Raw genomic sequence first — 13,734 nt, 5'->3', positions numbered from 1 at the left:
TACCCCGTAACGACACAATACCCCATAATGACACAACACCCCGTAATGACACAATACCCCATAACGACACAATACCCCGTAACGACACAATACCCCATGATGACACAATACCCCATAACGACACAATACCCCATGATGACACAATACCCCATGATGACACAATACCCCATAATGATACTACCTCAATTAGCCCGACTAACCAGTGCCTGTATGTAGCCTCGCCACTTATTTTTTACTGTTCGTATTTATTTCTTTACTTATCTATTGTTCACCTAATACATATTTTTTACTTAAAAATCACACTGTTGTTTAGAGCCTGTAAGTAAGCATTTCACTGTGAGGTCTACTACACCTGTTGTATTCAGCATTTCACTGTAAGGTCTACTACACCTGTTGTATTCAGCATTTCACTGTAAGGTCTACTACACCTGTTGTATTCAACATTTCACTGTAAGGTCTACTACACCTGTTGTATTCAGCATTTCACTGTGAGGTCTACTACACCTGTTGTATTTAGCATTTCACTGTAAGGTCTACTACAACCTGTTGTATTCAGCATTTCACTGTAAGGTCTACTACATCTGTTGTATTCAGCATTTCACTGTAAGGTCTACTACACCTGTTGTATTCAACATTTCACTGTAAGGTCTACTACACCTGTTGTATTCAGCATTTCACTGTAAGGTCTACTACACCTGTTGTATTCAGCATTTCACTGTAAGGTCTACTACACCTGTTGTATTCAACATTTCACTGGAAGGTCAACTACACCTGTTGTATTCAGAGCACGTGACAAATAAACTTTGATTTGATTTGTTCTGGATCATACAAGACAAGGCTCCTGTTTCTATGAGCTGTTCTGGAAGGCTACTTACTTATAATAATTTACATTTTGCAAATAATATAATAAACAACATCACAGGGTTGACATTTTGCATCCAATCAATCGAAGCTAATAAGATTTATTTTTTTACACATTTTAAAATATTTTATTTTATTTTAGACATGATCAGGTCTCCAGATGAAAAAACTAAAACAAAAGTAAAGCTCTTTAAAAAAATGATTTCATATAAACAATACAATTTAACTTGGCATGAACAAAAACACAAATTCTCAATCAAAAACACAAGTCAGAACACAGCCTCTCTATTCTCTCATGTGATTTCAGGTCCTCTGCCCGGGAAAATGTCTTTCCACAATTAGAGCAGTGGTATGTCTTCTCCTCCTGTGTATGTATCCTCTGATGTGATTTCAGGTTCCCCAACTGAGTAAAACTCTTTCCACAGTGGGAGCATTGGTAGGGCTTTTCTCCTGTGTGTGTCCTCTCATGCTTTGTCAGGCCTTCTAACCACCTAAAACTCTTTCCACAGTGGGAACAGTGGTAGGGCTTTTCTCCTGTGTGTATTCTCTCATGTGACTTCAGGCTCCCTAACCAGGTAAAAGTCAATCCACAATGGGAGCAGTGGTAAGGCTTCTCTCCAGAGTGTATTCTCTTGTGTATTTTCAGGCTCCCTAACTGACTAAAACTGTTTCCACACTGGGAGCATTGGAACGGCTTTTCTCCTGTGTGTGTCCTCTCATGCTCTTTTAGGTTTCGTAACTTAGTAAAACTCTTTCCGCAGTGCGAGCAGTGATGTCGTTTGGCTGGTTTGGGTGTCTCTGGGTCTGGTTCCCCTAAAGGACTCTTCCCGCTGTCAGAGGGAGAGTCTGGTCTCTCTACTGCCAAAGATAAACAGATTATTTAGTTAAACAGAGGCCTGAATAAAACCTCCACATGATAAAACTGTCTTCATATGAGGTTTAATCCAGACAACAACCCTCAATAACCTGTGGTCAGTTTTCACAACATTACATCATTAAAAGTAAACTTGGTGAGATTTTAAAAACAAATTATGTAGAGCTCCAAATCCAATCTTGTTCTCATGGGTGTCATGTTTTGGTCGAAAAAAGTTCTAAAATGGTCATAAAATGTACATTTCGACTTCCAAATCGAACCACAAAGACGGTTGGAGGTCCACACATCAGAGAATGTTGGACTTGAATGGGAATATCTGTTGTTTTAAATTATACGGTCAATCCTCCATAAGAAACCTGTTGAAATCATAAAAATAAACAGAATAGAGAGGACCATTTAAGTTGACATTCAACGGTTGGATGGACCGGCGGCCATCTTGTACTACCGAAGTACTTTTCCTTGACATCCAAAAGTTCTTGTTACATTCTGAATGCTTAGCAGGACAGAAAAATGGTCCAATTCAAACACTTATCAAGAGAACATCCCTGGTCATCCTTACTGCATCTGATCTGACAAATACATTGTTTGTAAATGACTTCTGAGTGTTGGAGTGCGCCCCTGGCGATCTGTAAAATAATAAAACAAGAAATGCTAAATATAAGGAATGAGAAATTATTTATACTTTTACTTTTTATACTTAAAAGTATATTTTAGGGATTTCATTTACATTTGATACTTAAGTATATTTAAAACCAAATACTTTTAGACTTTTACTCAAGTAGTATTTCACTCGTGACTTTTACTTGAGTCATTTTCTATGAAGGGATCTTTACTTTTACTCCAGTTTGACAGCTGGGTACTTTTTCCACCCCTGGTCTGAAAGGTCCATTCTATGAATTCTATGGTCTGAAAGGTCCATTCTATGAATTCTATGGTCTGAAAGGTCCATTCTATGAATTCTATGGTCTGAAAGGTCCATTCTATGAATTCTATGGTCTGAAAGGTCCATTCTATGGTCTGAAAGGTCCATTCTATGGTCTGAAAGGTCCATTCTATGAATTCTATGGTCTGAAAGGTCCATTCTATGAATTCTATGGTCTGAATTGTCCATTCTATGAATTCTATGGTCTGAAAGGTCCATTCTATGGTCTGAAAGGTCCATTCTATGAATTATATGGTCTGAAAGGTCCATTCTATGAATTCTATGGTCTGAAAGGTCCATTCTATGAATTCTATGGTCTGAAAGGTCCATTATATGGTCTGAAAGGTCCATTCTATGAATTCTATGGTCTGAAAGGTCCATTCTATGAATTCTATGGTCTGAAAGGTCCATTCTATGAATTCTATGGTCTGAAAGGTCCATTCTATGAATTCTATGGTCTGAAAGGTCCATTCTATGGTCTGAAAGGTCCATTCTATGAATTCTATGGTCTGAAAGGTCCATTCTATGAATTCTATGGTCTGAAAGGTCCATTCTATGAATTCTATGGTCTGAAAGGTCCATTCTATGAATTCTATGGTCTGAAAGGTCCATTCTATGAATTATATGTGTATAATTGAAATGACTCCCTGTATTCAACCAATGGCAGAAACCTCAGATGATGTAAAGTAGGGTCTAAACTACAACATGAACCTCAGATGACGTAAAGTAGGGTCTAAACTACAACATGAACCTCAGATGATGTAAAGTAGGGTCTAAACTACAACATGAACCTCAGATGATGTAAAGTAGGGTCTAAACTACAACATGAACCTCAGATGATGTAAAGTAGGGTCTAAACTACAACATGAACCTCAGATGATGTCAAGTAGGGTCTAAACTACAACATGAACCTCAGATGATGTCAAGTAGGGTCTAAACTACAACATGAACCTCAGATGATGTCAAGTACGGTCTAAACTACAACATGAACCTCAGATTATGTAAAGTAGGGTCTAAACTACAACATGAACCTCAGATGATATAAAGTAGGGTCTAAACTACAACATGAACCTCAGATGACGTAAAGTAGGGTCTAAACTACAACATGGATTTTGCACGTTTTAGATAATTGACGGTAAAAAGGTAACAAAAAATGTAATAAAAAATAAATAACAAATGGGAGGGGGGGGGGGGTTATAAAACAGTTTAACAAACCTTTTGTAAGCTTTTAAATTATATCACACTCAACCGTTTGTCAATTCCAGTGATTCAAACATGGGATGTCTCATGGTATGGTGGGGAATACAAAAATATATTTTTTTTAAACTAGACAAGTCAGTTAAGAACAAATTCTTATTTTTAATGAAGGCCTAGGAACAGTGGGTTAACTGCCTTGTTCAGGGGCTGAACGACAGATTCTCACCTTGTCAGCTCGGGTTTCGATCTTGCAATCTTTTGGTTACTAGTCCAATGCTCTAATCACTAGGCTACCTGCTCCCCCAACACTCTAACCACTAGGCTACCTGCCGGCCCTACACTCTAACCACTAGGCTACCTGCTCCCCCTACACTCTAACCACTAGGCTACTTGCTCCCCCTACATTCTAACCACTAGGCCACCTGCTCCCCCTACACTCTAACCACTAGGCCACCTGCCGCCCCTACACTCTAACCACTAGTCTACCTGCCGCCCCTACACTCTAACCACTAGGCTACCTGCTCCCCCTACATTCTAACCACTAGGCCACCTGCTCCCCCTACACTCTAACCACTAGGCCACCTGCCGCCCCTACACTCTAACCACTAGGCCACCTGCCGCCCCTACACTCTAACCACTAGGCTACCAGCCGCCCCTACATTCTAACCACTAGGCTACCTGCTCCCCCTACACTCTAACCACTAGGCCACCTGCCGCCCCTACACTCTAACCACTAGGCCACCTGCCGCCCCTACACTCTAACCACTAGGCTACCAGCCGCCCCTACATTCTAACCACTAGGCTACCTGCTCCCCCTACACTCTAACCACTAGGCTACCTGCTCCCCCTACATTCTAACCACTAGGCCACCTGCCGCCCCTACACTCTAACCACTAGGCCACCTGCCGCCCCTACATTCTAACCACTAGGCTACCTGCCGCCCCTACACTCTAACCACTAGGCTACCTGCCGCCCCTACATTTACATTTACATTTAAGTCATTTAGCAGACGCTCTTATCCAGAGCGACTTACAAATTGGACCCTACACTCTAACCACTAGGCTACCTGCCGACCCACATCTCCTGAATGTTTTGCCATTCAGGTCCAAAAAGTCACTTTCTGACCACTTCTTACATGGACAAACATCTATGGACACTATGGACACTCTAGGGATACTATGGATACTCTATGGACACTATGGATACTCTATGGACACTATGGACACTCTATGGATACTATGGACACTCTATGGATACTATGGACACTCTATGGATACACTATGGACACTCTATGGACACTATGGACACTATGGACACTCTATGGACACTCTATGGACACTATGGACACTATGGACACACTATGGACACTATGGACACACTATGGACACTATGGATACTCTATGGACCCTATGGATCCTCTATGGACACTATATGGACACTCTATGGATACTCTATGGACACTAAGGACACTCTATGGATACACTATGGATACACTATGGATACACTATGGATACACTATGGACACTCTATGGACACTCTATGGACACTCTATGGACACTATGGACACTATGGATACTCTATGGACACTATGGATACTCTATGGACACTATGGACACTCTATGGACACTATGGACACTATGGATACTCTATGGACACTATGGACACTATGGATACTCTATGGACACTATGGACACTATGGATACTCTATGGACACTCTATGGACACTATATGGACACTCTATGGACACTCTATGGACACTATGGATACTCTATGGACACTCTATGGACACTATGGACACTCTATGGACACTATGGACACTATATGGACGCTATATGGACGCTATATGGACACTATATGGATACTCTATGGACACTCTATGGACACTCTATGGACACTCTATGGACACTCTATGGACACTCTATGGACACTCTATGGACACTATGGACACTCTATGGACACTATGGACACTCTATGGACACTATGGATACTCTATGGACACTATGGATACTCTATGGACACTATGGACACTATGGACACTCTATGGACACTCTATGGACACTCTATGGACACTCTATGGACACTCTATGGACACTATGGATACTCTATGGATACTCTATGGATACTCTATGGATACTCTATGGACACTATGGACACTATGGACACTATGGATACTATGGATACTCTATGGACACTATGGATACTCTATGGACACTATGGATACTCTATGGACACTATGGACACTCAAAAGGGATGCTATCAAAAACGTGATTGAATTGAAATGGATTTATCCTCTATATCTACAACAGGGCTACGCTACATCCTCTATATCTACAACAGGGCTACGCTACATCCTCTATATCTACAACAGGGCTACGCTACATCCTCTATATCTACAACAGGGCTACGCTACATCCTCTATATCTACAACAGGGCTATGCTACATCCTCTATATCTACAACAGGGCTATGCTACATCCTCTATATCTACAACAGGGCTACGCTACATCCATCCTCTATATCTACAACAGGGCTACGCTACATCCATCCTCTATATCTACAACAGGGCTACGCTACATCCTCTATATCTACAACAGGGCTATGCTACATCCTCTATATCTACAACAGGGCTACGCTACATCCTCTATATCTACAACAGGGCTACGCTACATCCTCTATATCTACAACAGGGCTACGCTACATCCTCTATATCTACAACAGGGCTACGCTACATCCTCTATATGTACAACTGGGCTACGCTACATCCTCTATATCTACAAATGGGCTACGCTACATCCTCTATATCTACAACAGGGCTACGCTACATCCTCTATATCTACAACAGGGCTACGCTACATCCTATATATCTACAACAGGGCTACGCTACATCCTCTATATCTACAACAGGGCTACGCTACATCCTCTATATCTACAACAGGGCTACGCTACATCCTATATATCTACAACAGGGCTACGCTACATCCTCTATACGTAAAGCAGGGCTACGCTACATCCTCTATATCTACAACAGGGCTACGCTACATCCTCTATATCTACAACAGGGCTACGCTACATCCATCCTCTATATCTACAACAGGGCTACGCTACATCCATCCTCTATATCTACAACAGGGCTACGCTACATCCATCCTCTATATCTACAACAGGGCTACGCTACATCCATCCTCTATATCTACAACAGGGCTACGCTACATCCTCTATATCTACAACAGGGCTACGCTACATCCTCTATATCTACAACAGGGCTACGCTACATCCTCTATATCTACAACAGGGCTACGCTACATCCTCTATATCTACAACAGGGCTACGCTACATCCTATATATCTACAACAGGGCTATGCTACATCCTCTATATCTACAACAGGGCTACGCTACATCCTATATATCTACAACAGGTCTACGCTACATCCTCTATATCTACAACAGGGCTACGCTACATCCTCTATATCTACAACAGGGCTACGCTACATCCTATATATCTACAACAGGGCTATGCTACATCCTCTATATCTACAACAGGGCTACGCTACATCCTATATATCTACAACAGGGCTACGCTACATCCTCTATATGTACAACTGGGCTACGCTACATCCTCTATATCTACAAATGGGCTACGCTACATCCTCTATATCTACAACAGGGCTACGCTACATCCTCTATATCTACAACAGGGCTACGCTACATCCTCTATATCTACAACAGGGCTAAGCTACATCCTCTATATCTACAACAGGGCTACTGTTACGAATCCCTTTTGGCCCGACAGTCTAGGGGGGATGGTAATGAGACTCGTAACATAACTCATGCAAATTATTATTGTGACAAAGGAAAAGTGTGAACGAAATAAGCACGACAACTGAAATCTACCGTCAAACTCTAGGTTTATTTATAAACACACGGTAATGGGGGGAGCAGGAAAAGGGGCTGAGCTGGACCCAAGGAAAGAAACAATAAGTATTCAAAAACACCCCTAAGCTAGACTAGCCTACTTTAACAACAGCTAACTAACTAACCAAAAATACAGTGGGTGGTCCGCCCAGTTCTAACTAGTGTATTTAACAAAGTTCACCTACGGGTAGTGTATGCCCATGGGCGACTTGTCTTGGTTTCCCCCTTTTCCACCAGCAATCAAACACAAACACCATAACCAAAAACAATACTCACAGGTGATGACAAAGTGCTATGAGGTGCTTAAACAAAAGAGAGGTTAAGACACAAAGCGAGAGTGAAACACAGAGACCTACAGACATGGCATTTACAGAGAGATTGAGCTGAGCTGAGCTGGGCTCTAGAACAAACAAATGGGGTTTTTAAACCATGGGGAAGGAACTGTGATAGGTCAGGAAATTGGAGGAGGTGTGTCTTCTGATTGATGATTGGTTGTTGACTGATTGGGGAGTGATGATTTTCACCTGTGAGGGGAGAAGGAGAGAAAAGAAACACACACACAGGATACACACACACACACAGGATAACTGTATCCGTAACACTCCCACACTTAAAAGAGCAACCCTAGGGGTTGCGACTACAGTATTTCAATGAATACTCCCAACAAAGCAACAACCTTGCAAAACATGCAGAAATCATTTTCACACACGAGACAAAGCATCTGCCAACACATTATCAGAACCCTTTTTGTGGCGGATCTCCAAATTATAATTTTGTACAATCAGCGCCCAACGCATAAGGCGCTGGTTCTGGTTGTACATTCGGTGGAGAAAAACTAAGGGGTTATGGTCAGTATATACAATCACGGGTAGGGCACTGGAACCAATATATACTTCAAAGTATTGCAGAGCCAACAACAAAGCAAGAGCTTCTTGTTCTATTGTCGCATAGTTTGTTTGACATTTATTAAATTTACGTGAAAAATAACAAACGGGATGATCCACTCCACTCTTGTCCTGCTGCAGTAGAACAGCACCAGCACCTCTGGCACTAGCATCTACCTCAAGTTTGAACGGTTGTTCAAAATCAGGAGCAGCAAGTACAGGTGTACTACATAAGAGTGCTTTTGCTGATTCAAAAGCTCTCTTACAATCAGGGGACCACTCAAATGATCTAGCCGGACTAAGCAAATCGGTCAATGGAGCAACTACCGCAGAGAAATTTTTACAGAAGCTACGGTAGTAGCCAACCATCCCTAAAAAGCGGCGTAGCTCTCGTCTGGTGGTAGGTGCAGGGAATGCAGTTATAGCCAAGACCTTGGCATTAACAGGGCGCACCTGTCCATGCTTCTCAGAGGGATCACACAATCCATCCTCTTGATCAACCTCTTTGAACAGAACAGTGTTCGACAAATCTATCTCATCACCCTCTTGTCGTGCCTGAGCACGAGTGACGGCACAAGCGGGGAACACATGTGGATAATTCTGTGCCAGCTCATTCGAGAGAGAGTGGTCACTTTTATCCAATACTTCCAATACGGGTACTACCTTTCCTCCGGCAATATCGTTACCCATTATGAAGGTCACACCTTTCACTGGCAACATAGGGCGTACCCCTACTCTGAATATTCCACTGATTAACTCAGAGTGTACTTTCACAAAGTGCAATGGCACTGGGACAAAACCCATTTCAATACCCTGCACTAACACACTGGAACCACAGTATGTATCGTCAGATAAGGGCAACACATCAGACAATATGAACGACTGCGCCGCACCAGTATCTCTAAGGATTTTAACCGGTCGTTGAGACGCTTCGTCATTCGTTAGGGACACAAACCCCTCGAAAATGAATGCTTCATAACTGCGGTCGGGGACTGAGACTTTCAAACTACAGTTACCCTGAGGCACCTGTTTTGTTGCAGACCTCACAACCGTGCAATTAGAGCAACACCTGTTGGTGGCTTGGCACGAAGAGGCATCCCTTGTTTGCGTTTAAGCAGGAAGCAATCATTAATCATATGTCCTACTTTATGACAATAGAAACATGGACGCTCATTCTTCTGGCGTGCTTGACATACTACTGCTGGCCGACTAGGACTAAAGGTAGGAAACTCAGTGGCTCTACTCTCAGTTTGAGCCGAAAACACACTCTTGTGCGTCAACACAAACTCGTCTGCCAACACAGACGCTTCTGCCAGGGTGGATACTTTCTGTTCGTTTAGGTAAACTACAATGCGTTCGGGTAAGCAATTTTTAAACTCTTCCAACAAGATTAACTCCCGGAGAGAGTTGAAATCAGTTACCTTACTAGCAGCATGCCATTTATCAAACAGATTTCCTTGTCTCTAGCAAATTCCACATAAGTCTTACTAGAAGACTTTCTATGAGACCTAAATCTCTGTCGGTATGCCTCAGGCACAAGCTCATAGGCACGAAGAACAGTAGCTTTGACCACTTCATAATTCAAACTGTCCTCCAGAGGTAGCGCTGACAAAACCTCTTGGGCTTTACCAGTTAATTTACACTGAAGTAATAGGCACCAAACCTCTTCAGGCCATTTCAATGCTACGGCTATACGCTCAAATACACAAAAATAGGAGTCAACCTCTGAACCCTGGATGGGGTCAACCCTGGATGTCAGAAGGTGAATTCACCAATTTGTAAGTCGCTCTGGATAAGAGCGTCTGCTAAATGACTTAAATGTAAATGTAAATGACTCTCTGAACAAAGGTACTAAGGCAATCTGCCTACTAATGTCAAACGTGTTTGAGGACACAGCAGGTGAGGACGGCTCACAAACAGGCACAGTAGGACCGGAGGCTAGCCTCGCTGTCTCTGCCTCAAGTTCCATCTGGCGCATTTTGAACTCCAACTGCCTTTGTTCTCTGTCTGCCTCAATTTTACACATCTCTAAATGCCGTTGTTCTCGTTCTTTTTCTGCCTCTATTTTACACATCTCCAACTGGAGAGTCTCTCGCCTAATTTGGGCTCTCTCTTCCACCTCCAGTTGGAACTGTGCTAAACAGACATCCCTCCTGGCATCACCATTTGACAGTGGGGAGAGTGGATCAAACGGGACAATGTGGCTGGTGTTTTAGCCTCTCCCTCATTATCAGACACCAATGGTCTTACAGGAGCAGCAACATTCGCTACAGGGGTAGTAGGCTCAGGCAGCGGTAACACAAGCACCTGCTCTTCCAACAATACATTTAATACTATCCGTTTCACCTCCGCCTTAACTAAACTCTGCGGAATCGATACTGAATAATGGTCAGCCAAGGTCATTAAATCAACTCTACGACATTTGTCAAAAACCTCCCACGAAGGGTTATCCAAAAAAAGATTTCAAATCAAAAGTAGTCATTTTTACACTACTTCACAAGTGCCAAAGGAAATAGCAAACACTAATGCTACTTCAGCTATGACGCTCAACACTGAACTATACCACTACAACAATCTACATGAGCGGCATGGGTGTCAGTTATGACATATCCCGGATGAGCCCCCACTTATGTTACGAATCCCTTTTGGCCCGACAGTCTAGGGGGATGGTAATGAGACTCGTAACATAACTCATGCAAATTATTATTGTGACAAAGGAAAAGTGTGAACGAAATAAGCACGACAACTGAAATCTACCGTCAAACTCTAGGTTTTTTTATAAACACACGGTAATGGGGGAGCAGGAAAAGGGGCTGAGCTGGACCCAAGGAAAGAAACAATAAGTATTCAAAAACACCCCTAAGCTAGACTAGCCTACTTTAACAACAGCTAACTAACTAACCAAAAATACAGTGGGTGGTCCGCCCAGTTCTAACTAGTGTATTTAACAAAGTTCACCTACGGGTAGTGTATGCCCATGGGCGACTTGTCTTGGTTTCCCCCTTTTCCACCAGCAATCAAACACAAACACCATAACCAAAAACAATACTCACAGGTGATGACAAAGTGCTATGAGGTGCTTAAACAAAAGAGAGGTTAAGACACAAAGCGAGAGTGAAACACAGAGACCTACAGACATGGCATTTACAGAGAGATTGAGCTGAGCTGAGCTCTAGAACAAACAAATGGGGTTTTTAAACCATGGGGAAGGAACTGTGATAGGTCAGGAAATTGGAGGAGGTGTGTCTTCTGATTGATGATTGGTTGTTGACTGATTGGGGAGTGATGATTTTCACCTGTGAGGGGAGAAGGAGAGAAAAGAAACACACACACAGGATACACACACACACACAGGATAACTGTATCCGTAACAGCTACGCTACATCCTATATATCTACAACAGGGCTACGCTACATCCTCTATATCTACAACAGGGCTACGCTACATCCTATATATCTACAACAGGGCTACGCTACATCCTCTATATCTACAACAGGGCTACGCTACATCCTCTATATCTACAACAGGGCTACGCTACATCCTCTATATCTACAACAGGGCTACGCTACATCCTCTATATCTACAACAGGGCTACGCTACATCCTCTATATCTACAACAGGGCTATGCTACATCCTATATATCTACAACAGGGCTACGCTACATCCTCTATATCTACAACAGGGCTACGCTACAACCAGAACATATTAAACTGAGACCTCAATAAAAGACACCAAAAAATATTATATTTATAAATCGGGTCATATCTTTCAAAAGTACCTAGAGTCCATGTGAATTGTTTAAAGAGTAGGCTATATCGTTACAAATGATATATGTCTAAAAATGAGCTGGATCAGAAAGGCTACTTTTGAGATATTAATGTATAAAAATACATCTCATAATCTAGACTCTCTATATTAGAGCACAATATAAGAAGCATAATGACACCAAGATGTTGTCTGTATCATGTAGGGGTCATAGGGTATTACAGTATAATGACTCGATGTTGTCTGTATCATGGAGGGGTCAGAGGTCATTGGGTCTGACAGTATAATGACTAGATGTTGTTTGTATCATGGAGGGGTCAGAGGTCATGGAGTCTGACATGGGGCATGTACAGGTCTAAAAAAGTCCTATAATGGCCCTATTATCATGGTGTTATGAAACATGGATTGTGTTACAAATGTAAAAAGCATATGGAACATACTTCCTCCAACGAGGTTTCAATGAGAGAATAGTAACAATAGTTTGTGCTGCCGTTTTTAAGACTGTACTTACGGGTCTTAATCAGATCTCCTGTCTCCTCCTCTTTCAATGTGACAGTCATCTCATCCTCCTCCTCTTTCACTCCAAAAACTGCATCCTCCTCTCGCTCTTCCTCCTCTTCTTTTACTGTAACATCCTCCTCCTCTTTCACTCTGAACGCGTCTTCCTCTTCTTTCACTGAAACGTCTTTCTCTTCTTCTTTCACAGTACCAGTCTCACCCTCTATTTGTTTTTGTATTGTAACATATTTCTCTTCCTCCTCCTCTTTCACCAGAGCTTCTTTCTCCGTCCAGTAGACTTCTTCTTTATCAGGAGAAGAGTAGCTTAGTGAACTCATGGTCGGGAATGTTAGCTAGCTAGCTAGCGTTCGTTAGCCTATTGATAAGCTCAGTTATCAAGCCAGCTACCTAACAACGTATATATGAAATTAAATGGGGAAACTAGCTAGCAATAAGACATACGTATTTTTAAACCACAGGTGCAACTAAACAACGACTATTTTGTCTAGGAAGCTACCGAGGTGTCTTACAAGCTGTTGTTATTGAAGAAACGTCCCGTCCACTAGATTATACGTCACACTGGCAGCGTCGCCTGAAAGACGCTCATCGCCATCTGCTGATTGGAGTGGGTAACGCAGTTGAGATCGATGTTTATTTTATTTCCAGACAAAAAGCTCATATTTTTAATTTCTTTCATCACATAATAATAAAATAATGGGCGGCAAGTAGCCTAACGGTTAGAGCGGGTTGAATACCAGAGTGGAACAGGAAAACATCTGAAAGATTTGTTGATGTGTCCTTAATAAGCAAGGAACTAATTTG

The 13,734-nt window shown here is 42.2% G+C and overlaps 1 protein-coding gene across 3 annotated transcripts; it reads right to left on the bottom strand.

Moving 5' to 3' along the window:
- Nucleotides 1–622: 622 nt before the first annotated feature.
- Nucleotides 623–13,532, bottom strand: LOC135531527 (zinc finger protein 239-like). Of its 3 annotated transcripts, none has more exons than XM_064959545.1 (2): nucleotides 12,926–13,532; nucleotides 623–1,719 (listed from the first exon to the last, which is right to left on the bottom strand). In XM_064959545.1, the coding sequence occupies exons 1-2, from the start codon at nucleotides 13,248–13,250 to the stop codon at nucleotides 1,118–1,120; spliced, it is 927 nt and encodes a 308-aa protein (XP_064815617.1). In that variant the 5' UTR covers nucleotides 13,251–13,532; the 3' UTR covers nucleotides 623–1,117. The 3 variants fall into 3 exon arrangements, with proteins under 3 accessions (XP_064815617.1, XP_064815618.1, XP_064815619.1); XM_064959546.1 differs by having other exon boundaries at nucleotides 623–1,716; XM_064959547.1 differs by lacking the exon at nucleotides 623–1,719 and adding an exon at nucleotides 11,320–11,945.
- Nucleotides 13,533–13,734: the final 202 nt, after the last annotated feature.

The sequence above is a fragment of the Oncorhynchus masou genome, unplaced genomic scaffold (assembly GCF_036934945.1).
Source record: "Oncorhynchus masou masou isolate Uvic2021 unplaced genomic scaffold, UVic_Omas_1.1 unplaced_scaffold_1625, whole genome shotgun sequence".
NCBI classification, from domain to species: domain Eukaryota; kingdom Metazoa; phylum Chordata; class Actinopteri; order Salmoniformes; family Salmonidae; genus Oncorhynchus; species Oncorhynchus masou.
This window is presented reverse-complemented; position numbering and strand designations above follow the sequence as displayed.

What these genes read in the sequence shown, in the direction of transcription:
- LOC135531527 (XM_064959545.1), bottom strand. Translation starts at nt 13,250, where the DNA reads ATGAGTTCACTAAGCTACTCTTCTCCTGATAAAGAAGAAGTCTACTGG. An exon ending in AGGAGATCTGATTAAGACCC is followed by an intron (nt 1,720 to 12,925) that starts GTAAGTACAGTC and finishes TATCTTTGGCAG; the next exon opens with TAGAGAGACCAGACTCTCCC.